This window comes from Anarrhichthys ocellatus, unplaced genomic scaffold (assembly GCF_004355925.1).
Source record: "Anarrhichthys ocellatus isolate YVR2014 unplaced genomic scaffold, GSC_Weel_1.0 scaffold90, whole genome shotgun sequence".
NCBI lineage: Eukaryota > Metazoa > Chordata > Actinopteri > Perciformes > Anarhichadidae > Anarrhichthys > Anarrhichthys ocellatus.
In genome coordinates this window covers 32,959-44,865 of record NW_022280120.1, presented here as the reverse complement: position 1 = coordinate 44,865, position 11,907 = coordinate 32,959, and the positions used below count along the sequence as shown (strand labels likewise).

The following is an 11,907-nucleotide window of genomic DNA, read 5'->3' as shown; positions in this document are numbered from 1 at the left end:
GGGGGGGGGGGGGTTCTTTGCACTTTGGTGTCAGAGGAAAGCTCAACCACCCTCTGTAAATGTTACAGCCATTGGCTTTTTGGATTAAGTCCTCAGCTCGTGCTAAATAATCACCACATCCCTGAAGCCGCCTCATTTGTATCCCGGAAACCGCCATCATTGTATGTGCGTGACCCAAGGGGACTTGATTAATATCCGTCATTCTCGGGCAAACCTGACCCCAGGGCTCCCGACGAGCACCGAACTCAGGTTCAAGCTCAGGTACAGCGTGAACCTCGTTTGTTACCTCTGCGGGGGGGAGAGAAGACTGGCATTGACTGATGACACCTGAATGAGGAAACTGCTCGTTGGCGGGGAGGGGAGGTGTTGATGGAAAGTTCACTTCAGCAGCGCACTGTGATAAACACAGAGAGGACTCTGGGTGTCCCGGCTGTAACAACAAACAGCTGGACTACCCCCCCACAGGCCAGAAGAACAGCTCTAGACTTCTGCTAATTGGACAGAATACAGGATCCTATTAATTAGAAATGCCCTGACATAGCACAATAGAATTTTACTCGTGTGTGTGTGTGTGTGTGCTTCTTGTGGGGTAAAGATTAGGCTGCGCTTCAATCACTATTATACTAATCTAAGAATGATACCATGTCTTTTTCCTTCGCTGTGAAGGATAATGTATCATATAGTCACATGCATTACAGATAAAGTATTCCATTCAGAATCTGTCATTTTGAAAGTCGAAGATGTTTCCTAGTCTCATATGAATGGCTACAGATAAACCAAGAGACGCATTTGATACAGGACTCTGATCAAAGAGAGGGGAAGGCCGTACAGACCGTTCAGGAAGTGTTAAATTGATTTATCTGTCTGCTCCACTACTTCCTCGTGAACAATGAAGTATGAATACCACTAAATTCTCCATCGATTGTCCGCCTGATTTATGACCTCAGAAAATGTTTTGTTTATTTCTGTGTCATTTATATTCTCAATGAGACAAAAGGGAAGTAGAACAAAATGCACAATGTTCTTACAGTTATAATGCTTAGAGCAGGATGGAAGAACTCTAAATGAACTGACAGAGACTCGGGCCTCAGATATCCACCTTTATAAAGTTTTTGTGACTTGTGTCAGCAAACAATAGATTATTTACTATTTCACCAGACATGGTTCAAAATCAGCATTCATTTTAAGATGTGTATCCTTCTGTCTACTGCACACGTAAGTGCAGCAGCCCATAGAGTGTTGCAGGGATATTTTTGTAGGCCAACCTGGAAGTTAGCATCGCATTGGCTCCCTCGACAAAAAGCCAATGGTATTTTTCCATTGGCTTTTGAACACTACTTTTAAGTCAGAAGTAAAAAGCTAACGTTAGGCCATGAACAAACTACACCACAGTCACATGACTATGCCACCACCACTAAGCTGAAGTCTTTGGCATGATGACGTTTAGTAGTCTCATTTAGCTACCTGCTAGCAGCCGCATTTTTTTAAGACATGTAAAAACTTAAAAATTCACCAGAGGGGTATTTACTGACGTATTTAATGTTGTTAACGTTAAAATCTCTTCAGCTTGTGTTAACTACAGACCTTATTTCACGCATCTAACCAAAAACAAAAAAAAACATTGACTTGAAACGACGGAACTAGAAGTGCATAAATGCTGACTCATTTCTGGGGTTTTGGACTCATTCCTGCACTGCTCTATTCACTCTCTGTTTGGCTTTGTGTTTGTCACCACTAACTGCTGAGAAAATTAGTTATTTTGCAGCGAAAAAATCTGCTCTTCATTGAGATTCATGAGAACGCTGTGACTGCTTCCTATTGTAAAATTGCCGTAAAACCCAAACAATGAGCTAAGAGAGGCTAAAAAGCTTATTGCTAAATTTGCATTAATTTTTTATGTTTCTGTCCACCTTGCAAATTCATGTGCAATGTTCACCCTCCTTCTGCCTTTGTTTTGGTATTTGCCAACCCTTAGGGAACATATCCGTGGATGTATACAGACAACTGGATACAGCGTTGGAGGCAGGGCCCTGTTTATTCCCACCTAAGTTGCTCAGTGGCACGTGAATCAAAAAAAGTTTGACTATAATGTTACCTGGATCCTCCAGCGATCTTCTGCATCCATGGGCCCATAAAGTAAGTGCACTAGCGTTTCCTTTAACCCCGCCTCCAAGCCCTCGGTCTCCGGCTCATTCACATGAATGGAAGGACAACTTTGATTCACCTCCCAAAAGAATTTGCTGATTTTCAGACGTCTCTTTCCCAATGTAAGTCTATGGGAAAAAATCTTAGTGGGCCCAATGGCATCACGTGAGGGACCACAACGTTGTCCAATTTCCTTCAAAGCCTTTCAGTCTTCTTGGGGTTTTGGAAGTATCCTGCACCTAAATGCTACACTAGCTCGTGGCTCACTTTGTCCGTCTGCCGTTTGGCGCTGGGTAGGTAGTGTACAGTCAAAGCTTTTTCTCTGCAAAAAGCTGCCCGCTGCTACTGGGAACACGGTCAACGAAAGCAGTGGGACTGAACCAAACAATAAAGTAGGATGCCAAAAACAATTAGCAGAAAGAAGCTAAAACACTCCATAGAGCCGAGGGGAACTGCAAATCAGGCCATAATTCTGGGGGGTGGGTTCGTCACAGTGAGTGACTCCTTTCCCATTATATTGTAAACCTGTGGATTAGTACAGCTAATGGCTAAATCGTAACATGACCACCAGTGAAAAATGAACATAGATAAGTCATGACGTTGGCTAGATAAGTCCCAACAGGTCAACTCTATGTCAGCTTGCAGGGTTCAGGGCTGTAGATTGACCCATTTTCTACCAAATAAATGCAGATTTTTATGCATTTTGTAAAGAAAAGTCAATATTAACACTAGCATTGATGGGTACAGTACAGTCATATCATTTCTTTCACACCACTTAAGTAGTTTTCTTCCACAAAACGTGAGGAATTTGAATCGGAGTCAATTTATCCTCACTCACATTTACACTCATAACACACTTTGAAGTCTGCAGTGTATTTTACTCTCGCTCAGCAAAATATGTAAGTGAGTAGATATTTTACTTTTGGTAGGCCAAACAAGCCCTTGCTGCTTTTTGCATTTGGTACATTGGCGAGATCTGCAACGCCCGTCTGACGAAATACATACAAATTCTGTCTTCGTCTGCTGCGTCCCGCAGTCTGACCCCTATCCAGGACGTCTGCCTGGACTACTTTCAGGTGTCTGCGTTCATCCAGTTGGAATTCCCGTGCTCAGCACCATCACCAAGTACCCCGTCATCACTGTCAGAGGGTCTAAATCTCGGGCTCAGTCCAAAACAAATCAGAGCTAGTTTTCATGTGACAGTTTGGAGCTCATTCATTTGCGCTAGCTTTAAAGTTAATTTTTTTTGGAGTCTCTCAAAGTGTTTTCGTTTTTTTAAATTTATTTTACCACTTGCATGTCGAAGGCCTTGCTACAGTATTCACCGGACACCAGCTGCAGTCTCCCACCAACCGCCATCAATTAAAGTGCAATTAGTCACACCAAAGCCCTCGTTTGAAAGAGGCCCTCCACCACTTCATTCCAGAGTCCGAGCATCTCCGCAGCAACCAGCAAAGCTTTGTGCACGCGTTCTCGTCCGTGCACCAGCTCCATGTCGGTCCGGCTGCAGCTGCCGGCCCTCGTGAACTGCCACCCCCCTTTTTTCTTCCACTGTGGCCCCCTCTAACTTAAACATGACTCTTCTGATTGATTGCCTGAAATCATGCCGCGATTATTGACCTTCAGTGAAGTCACTCGTTTTCACCCCACTTTTGCACGAAGGAACCCAAAAGTAGTACACAGAGGCAGAGTGTAATGTTGTCTTACGGCTTATAGTCTGCCTCCTGCCAACAGGATATAAGCATGAGTGCTCTGTGACTTTTTTCTTTTTTTTCCTCAGTCAGACTGTTGAAAACCTTTTTTGAGATTTTCCTCTTTTTTTTTTTTTTTCTTTTCGGCAAGACATCATCATCTGGAAACACTTATTCTGTGATTTACGAAGGCCCCCTATCGGATTTCCCCCCCAACACAAAAGAGCAGACGGCAGGCGAAACCTAGAAAACTCGAACCATCACAGAAAGATTGATCTGCGCAAACTGAAGTCTCCCTCTTTCTTTCTTTTTTCTAAGTGACAAATGTTTGAATGTGCCTTTGAAATGACATGCATACAGAACAAAAGTCTGTTCATCTGCAGATTAAAAGACTGCTCATGTGCTCGAAAATGTCTTGTTCCATCCAGTGTCGTCTCGTGTGCGTTTACTTCACATCTTGCAAGCGAACTCCTGCACAGCAACAGCGCCGTTCTGCCGCTGACCCACTTTTACTGTAAAAATGCCTTAAAGATGCGATGTCTGGCTTCAATTACCCCACCCAGATCTGGCGTATAACATCACAGGCCTCTATAAAATTATCATGGCGGTTGTAGATGTGGCTTAATACACGCCGCCTTGTGTTACTTGATATGTTCTCTTTGATGCTGGCAAATGGTTTGGACCGAACTTTTCTCGTCTGTGCAAATTCGAGGAGCAGTTTGAGCCCCTCGGCCCGTGCCGGTTTATATGCAGAGGCCACGCCAGTCAGACCGCTGAATTAAGCTCACAGTGCTTTTCTTTCAGGTCGGAGGTGTCAAAACTACAACTCCCAAGCAGCACCGGGGCGGAGCAGCCGCCTGGCGTTAGCAGCAGGCCGGGCCAGAGATGTTGCTCGGACTCCCATCACGACCGATGTTCTCCGACGGGGCGTGCCGTGACGACGCCGGATAAAAGTAAGACCCGTTACTCATGAAAGCACAGAGTGCAGTGCCAACAACTCTGTCTCTAATTTCCCTAATAGTAGTAATAGTAATAATTTCCTAAATAGTAAGAAAGAGTCTTACTATTCAAAGTGACCCTGTGGAAATGTTGGATTGTTTATCCAGTTTCCTAACAAAGGACATTTGTATTTGTTTTCTCTTGCCATTGGAATTAAACACGGCTACTAGGGTGGAGCCGGAACAATGGTGCCGGACCAGCATTACTTTATAATGTAAAGTAATGCTGTATGATAAGATACAGTATTAGACCGGAGGTTGTCAATACTCTTTCAGCCAAGGAGGCTTTATAAGACACAATACTAACAGACAGCCTACTAATTCTCTAGTAGGCTTCAGCTATTAATCGATTAGGCAGTCAACTCATTTTGAGTATTATTTGTTCTATAAAATGTCAGAAAATAGTGAAAATGTAAAAAGTACAGCCCAAATGTGACATCGTATTGCTTGTTTTTGTCGAAGCAACAGTCCAAACCCCATCGATGTTCAGTTTTCCATGATATGAAACACAGAAAAGCAGAACATCCTCACAATGGAGAAGCTGGAGTCATTGAACGGATGCTGTTTTTGCCTGAAAACGACTAATTGTTTCAGCTCTAGTGTCGAGCCTTTTTCCCCCCCAAGGGCTAGGGCTCCATGATAGTGACAATAATGATTACATTAACTACGATGGTGTGTTGTGCCTTCTAGTGGAGGAGCAGCTGTTTCGTTCGGTGGAGGGCCAGGCGGCGTCTGACGAGGAAGACGATAAGTGGACCGAAGATCAGCAGCGGCAGGTGGACGAGGTGAAGAGGATCTTGACGAGGCTGTCCTGCTGCGGGGAAAGGTACCGCTACTTGATACCATCACTGCATCTTAAAGCAGGGCAGCAGCTTACAGCGAGCTAGTGGCATACCATTTCTCACAGTGTTTGCTGTCTATGAGAGGATAGCTCACACAGCAAAATTTCAAGGGAACATTACATTTTCTACGTATGTTATTGAGCAATTGTTTGAGCAAAATGAAGAATTAAAGAAATATCTATAACGATAAATATATAACAAATAATGTTTAAATCTGCATTAGTCTTTTTTGCCTCTTGGGGCGCAGCAACAAACAACAAACTGACAAACAGGCACAAAGTCCAGTCCTGATATATTTGAAGTTTCAAAGTTACGGCTAATGGCTAACATGTTAGCAAACAATTGCCTATACATACCCAGGTACAGAGCAACATTAGCATTTATTTGGAGTCATGTTCCTGTTCACCTGATGGATTTAAGTTCAGTATGTTCTCTACTTTTAGCCAGTCTTCACCAGTTCCTAAAATAGATATCTATATATGTGTCTGTAGCCGCTAGACGTTTGACTTTCTTCACCAGCTAGCTTAGTTGCTAGCTCTGTCTGTCTGCTGTTAAGCTAAGCGTTTGCCAGATAGTGTTCAGTGAGTAAAACCAAAGCAATACGCTAAACGAGCCTAAAACGCTACAGAAATACCAATTAAATAAATGATTTAGCTAATATATCATTTTCTATAACTGCTAAATGTTGCAGCCTGTCCAACTACTATCACAGGGCTAACACATACAGAAGCCACACAGATCTGCACCTACAGGCAAATAAAACGTATTTATTTGTGAGAATCCGCAAGATTATCAACCAGTTATATGGAAGCCCATATGGGACTCTTAAAATGATAATGTAAACTTAAAAAAGAAAATGCAATTCCACAAAAGCATTATAATCTACCTCATATGTACTTGTTATTTGAGTAAAAGAAAATGCAAAAGAAAATTTTCATGTTCACATAATAATAATGAACTTGTAAGCACATTTCATAGAAATCGCAGTACAAAGCGGGCGTTCCATGACCATATTAAAAATAAAATGTGAAAGCTGTTTGACCTTTAATTTTCAAAGTCGTACTGTCCGGTGGACAAAATTCAAATGTTGATTCAAATTTGAAAATGATAATGCAACATACCGTAAACTACGCAACCTGATTTCCATTTATGTAAACAAGTCTAATAGAAAATGCAATTTTCTAATTTGAAAATGAAAACGGCATTTGACATTTCATTTTCAAAGACTTAACCTGCTGTACAGTGAACAATAATCAAATGCAATAATGAAAAACAGCACTCCCAGTCTATTGCATTTACATTTACATTTCGCCATGCTCTTTAGGTGTCAAAATGAAAATGCAATCAGTCCATCATCAAGGCGGGTCTTCCGTTAACTCGAGTAACTCAAATTCCACATGCATATGTTGAAAATTCCTTTTTCATTTTCACGTTTACAATCTAATTTTGATAAAGTCCCCTTTGGGCTTCTATACAGGAATTATATTTGATACTTGTTTCAAAACACACTTGGAAAACATCTGAAACTTGTAAGCGTGATTATTTTAGAACAAAGCAGCAGACCAGCAGCCATGCTAGCTTGTATTAGTGCGCTAAAAATGTTGCTCTGTGTTGTTGATCAGGTGCGACGACAAGGCGTTCAAGAAGCTGATGTCCAGTTATGGGAGCTCGAGGAGCGAGGAGAGCTGCAGCGCTGTGTTGGAGCTCCTGGAGAGAGTGACCAGGTTGCATAAGCAGCTGGAGCTGAAGGAGAGCCATGCGGAGATGGACATGGACCAGGTACAAAACGCTGACCACCGACACACCCGGGTGGGCTGCTTACAGCGGCCTCTGCCCCGGGTCCGCTTGATCCGTTCATGTGAAACCGTTCTCTCTGCGTCCTGCGTCATTCTGTGGCCGCGCGTGTGGTGTTGAACTAGATTAGAGAGGACTGGTGAAGGTTGTTATGAAAGTGGAGGGCTTCAAAGGCCAAACCGCAGCCAGTGGCATGATCCTGCAGCTTCCACCTAACCAAACCTCAGGCACCAGAGCCTCCAGTGTCTGTGTGCGTGGGTGTGTGTGTGTGTTTGCAGCTGTTTCTCACTGGAGTCGACCGCAGAAACACTCCCCCCTTGTCCCGCATGACACTTCAGAGTATCATAAATTAAAGCGGTCCCGTTACAGTCGAGTAGTATTTTCACAACACAGGAAGACGGGCAGAAGGGGAGCCGTGACGTAATGTGTTCCCAGAACGTCTCAGCGCTCCGAGAGGAAAAGTTAAAGCTAAACAAAGTCCCGACAAAATGAGGCTTTGTTTATGCGCAGGATGTGCGGGGTGAGACCTTTGTCCTTCAATACGCCATGACGTAAAGGTGCTCCGCAGGGATTTCCAGCCTTTTTGGCAGACAAACCTACAGTACAATGTGGGCTAAAAGACTCACTCCAACCCTCACGATTTGACAGACATTTACGTTGGGTAAATGTATTAAGGTGTTAAGCGGGCCCACGGGGCAATAACATAACATTTACTAGGTTGACACATCCAGCTGCTCTTGTAAGATTGTCAAATTATGGACATCCTGAGAGTATATCTTGTGTTTCTTCTTAACGGGAAAAGACTCAGACAGTGTTGGTTTTCTAGTATTGTATTTAAAATATTTTCATATGAATCAATGTGGATGAATGATAAAACGCAGCAGGGATTCAGTTCATGAAAGGTTCCACATTAGCTGTTCAAAAATGATTAGTCAATCCTTCCATTATTTGATCCACAGAAAATTGCTCTTAAAACTTTTCCTTAAGAAAAAATGCCAATAATTGACAAGTTCCAGCTTTTCATATGTGAGTATTTGAAGGTTTTATTGGTCCTCTATCATATTGAACTGAATATTTGAGGTTTTTGGACTGTTGGAAGGACAAGTAAGTTAGACGAACTGTTTGCAGCATTGTAGGAGGGGAAGGGGGGGCCGTTCAGAGCGCGTGCCCGTTTGGAGTGGGCCGACTGATGGAGAAGCGCTCGTCGCTCGTTGACTCCAGGGAAGTGAAAAAGAGTTTGGTTGTAACCAGGCGGCAACCTACGGTTCTGCAGATTGAAGCCAATGATCTCTGATCTCCACTGACCAGCAGGGGGCAAAAATAAGCCTGGTTGTATAGAAGTCTATGAGAAAATGACTCTACTTCTCACTTGATTTATTACCTCAGTAAACATTGTGAACATGAGTTTATGGTCTCAATCTCTAGTTTCAAGTCTTCTTCATATTTAATTTCATTGAAAACTGGTATCAAGTGGTTGAGACTGGAGGCTTTCAATTTATTAAATGAAAAACCAGTTCAGCACAAAAGATGAATTCATAAAAAGGAAATTGAGATTTAGAAAAAAAAACTTTTTTTTAACGTTAAGATGAGTCACATAAGGAGACCCGACCCTATGCCAGGCAGACGGGGGTTACCGTCCTCCAGTGTAACGATGTGTGTGTGTGTGTGTGTGTCTCGTGTCTTCCAGATGAAGGACTCTCTGGTGCAGGAGCTGCATCAGAAGGCCGAGGAGACCGAGCTGCTTCAGATGGAGCTGCAGATGCTGGAGACAGAGAGGGTTCGTCTGTCGCTGGTGGAGGAGAAACTTGCCGACATCCTGCAGCTCCTCCAGCAGCTCAGGGACCTGGTCAGTAGCACTTAAACTGCCCTGTTGAGTCTGAAGAGGTCAATTCTGATCCCAGTAGGTTTTTGGGTCAAGCTACTAACAACCAAGGCTCTGTGTTTTTACATGTTTTTTTTTTACCTTTTTATGGCCTTAACATATTGTTACGATTTTTTTGAGCACAGTGAAACGTCCTGTGAACGACAGTTAGACCATCATGGGAAGTAAAACTGAAACTCAAAGTAATGAAAATCATTTAGTTGGGTTGGCAGTTGAGAGAAGGCCCACCCACTCTGCACCGGAATGATTTCTCTGGTCAGACATCAGAAAGAACAGCAAATTGAAAGTACTCACCAGCATCGTTCAAGTACAAACCTCCATGTGGACATCTACTTACTGATCATTGGAATTAGAAGTCCACTTTGCCAACACATGTCTTAGTCATATGAATAGCATGGATGGATTTTTGTCCATTGTTTTGCGTCCTAACCCGACTGGGATTGATTACAGATCTGAGAGCAAATTCATTTCAGTTGCTGAACATGTGTGTGAGAAGCCTCTGTGGTTTGCAGGACGCAGATTGCCCGTTAAAGTGCCCCGTTAATCGCCTGGCAGTCGTCTGAGAATAGCGCTCTCTCTCTCTCTCTCGTTTCAGAACGTCTCGCGGCGGTCCCTCGGGAAAATCTTGCTCAGCACTTTGGGGTCCTGCAGCGACCCACAACATGGTGAGTAGAGCGCACACACCCCATTAAAAACCCATACTGTGTCCTGTGTAATACGATAGTGAAAGTTTACAGTCACTCGGGGCCATCGAACTGAATTACATTTCTCGCCAGGGTCGTCCGTAACACGATTCCCTCAGCGGTCACATCTGTTCTGTTTTTTGTGCACAGGGAAAGCCCACATTCTGGAGGTGCTCAACGCTCTCTATCATGAACTGGCCGCCTGCGAGATCCTGTCCACTGGTGGACCTTTGGAGCGAACACAGAGTCAGCGGTCTGTCAACGCCCTCTTCATCTCCTGCTAATCAAGACCGCCTCCTGCTGGGCCAGCGACGCTCCAACAGCCTCTCTAGAGGTCAACAAACAAGCTGATTAATGTGTATAGTGTATTATATTGTAGCTTATATACTCCTCAGACCCGACTATCTATAAAGGGATATTAGTCTAGAAGTTGTATAGCAAAGGGCTTTATTACATATTAACGTAATTCCTGCATAGACATGTATTTTCAAGACCTTTTAATTGCACTTAAGTCTTTTTATACGGAAGCCCTGAGAGGGAAGTGAGAGAATAAAAACGTACGTGATCCATTTCTTAAATCTGATCTAAATTGTATTCTCTCTTGTGTTCGTGACTTATACATATATATATATATATATATATATATATATATACATATATATGTGTATATATATATAGGTGAAAAAAAGGTTTTGCCAGGATAATAAGTTCCTTCATTTTTTTCATCGATGAAAATATTGTAACACACAATATAAATGTATGTACCTTGTTTCCATGCTCTCAGTTTGAGTGCATGGAAGAAAACATGAATGGTTTTTGTCCCACATGTGGGTGTTGGTGCACTGCATCCTCTTGTGGCAGAAAATGAGAGTTACAACAACAACCACTAATACAAGAACATTTATTTTCACCTGCCAAAGCTTTTTTCGACCCTTTTCACAGTTAAACAATAATGTTACTTAAAACAATATATAAAATCCTGGCAAAACTTTCTTCTTTTGAGCTGTTCTTAAGTCACAAACACAGGAGAGAAGACAATTTAGATCAGACTGAGAAATGAATCACCAGAATTAGTTTTCTATACTTGCCTCAAAGGGCTTCTTTACTTTCATGATCCGATATGGATTTTTTTTCCCCCACAACAGAGTTCTGAATGTAAAAATGTTGAAATAAGCTAAACCTTAAAGGGGCATGAAGCAGTCTGTGAAATGTGTCGACCTCCTCTGGTCAACAGGTCAACAACATCCCCGATAGACTTTAAAAGGAAACTGTGTCTCATTGCATACGCTTCATTCATATCAAGATGAAATGTATCATAACATGGGGACAAGGCGTGTCATTACAAAGGCCTCTGCATAGTTCACAGAGAGGTGCTGCCTACATTTGACCCAATATGGAGGACTCTATTGGTGCGTGCCTAGTGATGTGTGAAGGTGCCTTCATTGCATCAGCAATGTTGGGAAACAGCAGCCATTTAGTATCTACCAGGTATTTGCATTCAGGTACTCATCTGTCAGAGCTATAACAGGAACTGGACCAATGAAAAAGCCCTACAACATGTAAATACTGACTTTTTGTTTGTTTGACCAAACACTTAACTAAAGGTCCACGTACTCCTTCCAAAGCGTTCGACCATATCCCATGGTCTTCATCAGCGGGCACGGGAGTTTTCCGTAGATGTTATGGATACAGTATGTTTGCATTAACATTAACCTGCTACGCTTTTTGGTCCATGATTTGTGTTGAGGTTGAACTTTAACCTGGTACTGTAAACTAAGTCACCACTAGTTTGACTGTCCTTCAAACTCCCTGGTGCTGAAGTTGTAACTTTTTTTCATAGGAGGGGATAACGGTTGCCTAAATGCATCATTC

The 11,907-nt window shown here is 42.7% G+C and overlaps 1 protein-coding gene across 1 annotated transcript in view; it reads left to right on the top strand.

Annotated features, from left to right (window-relative positions):
• The window catches only part of efcc1 (EF-hand and coiled-coil domain containing 1), an 18,529-nt gene extending 7,876 nt beyond the window's left edge, over positions 1–10,653 (top strand). The window contains exons 3-8 of the mRNA XM_031875409.1: positions 4,641–4,789; positions 5,525–5,660; positions 7,299–7,455; positions 9,158–9,316; positions 9,948–10,017; positions 10,186–10,653. Of these exons, the coding sequence (XP_031731269.1) occupies positions 4,641–4,789; positions 5,525–5,660; positions 7,299–7,455; positions 9,158–9,316; positions 9,948–10,017; positions 10,186–10,319 (805 nt within the window). The 3' untranslated portion in view covers positions 10,320–10,653. The remainder of the gene's footprint in view (positions 1–4,640; positions 4,790–5,524; positions 5,661–7,298; positions 7,456–9,157; positions 9,317–9,947; positions 10,018–10,185) is intronic.
• The last annotated feature ends 1,254 nt before the right edge of the window (positions 10,654–11,907 follow it).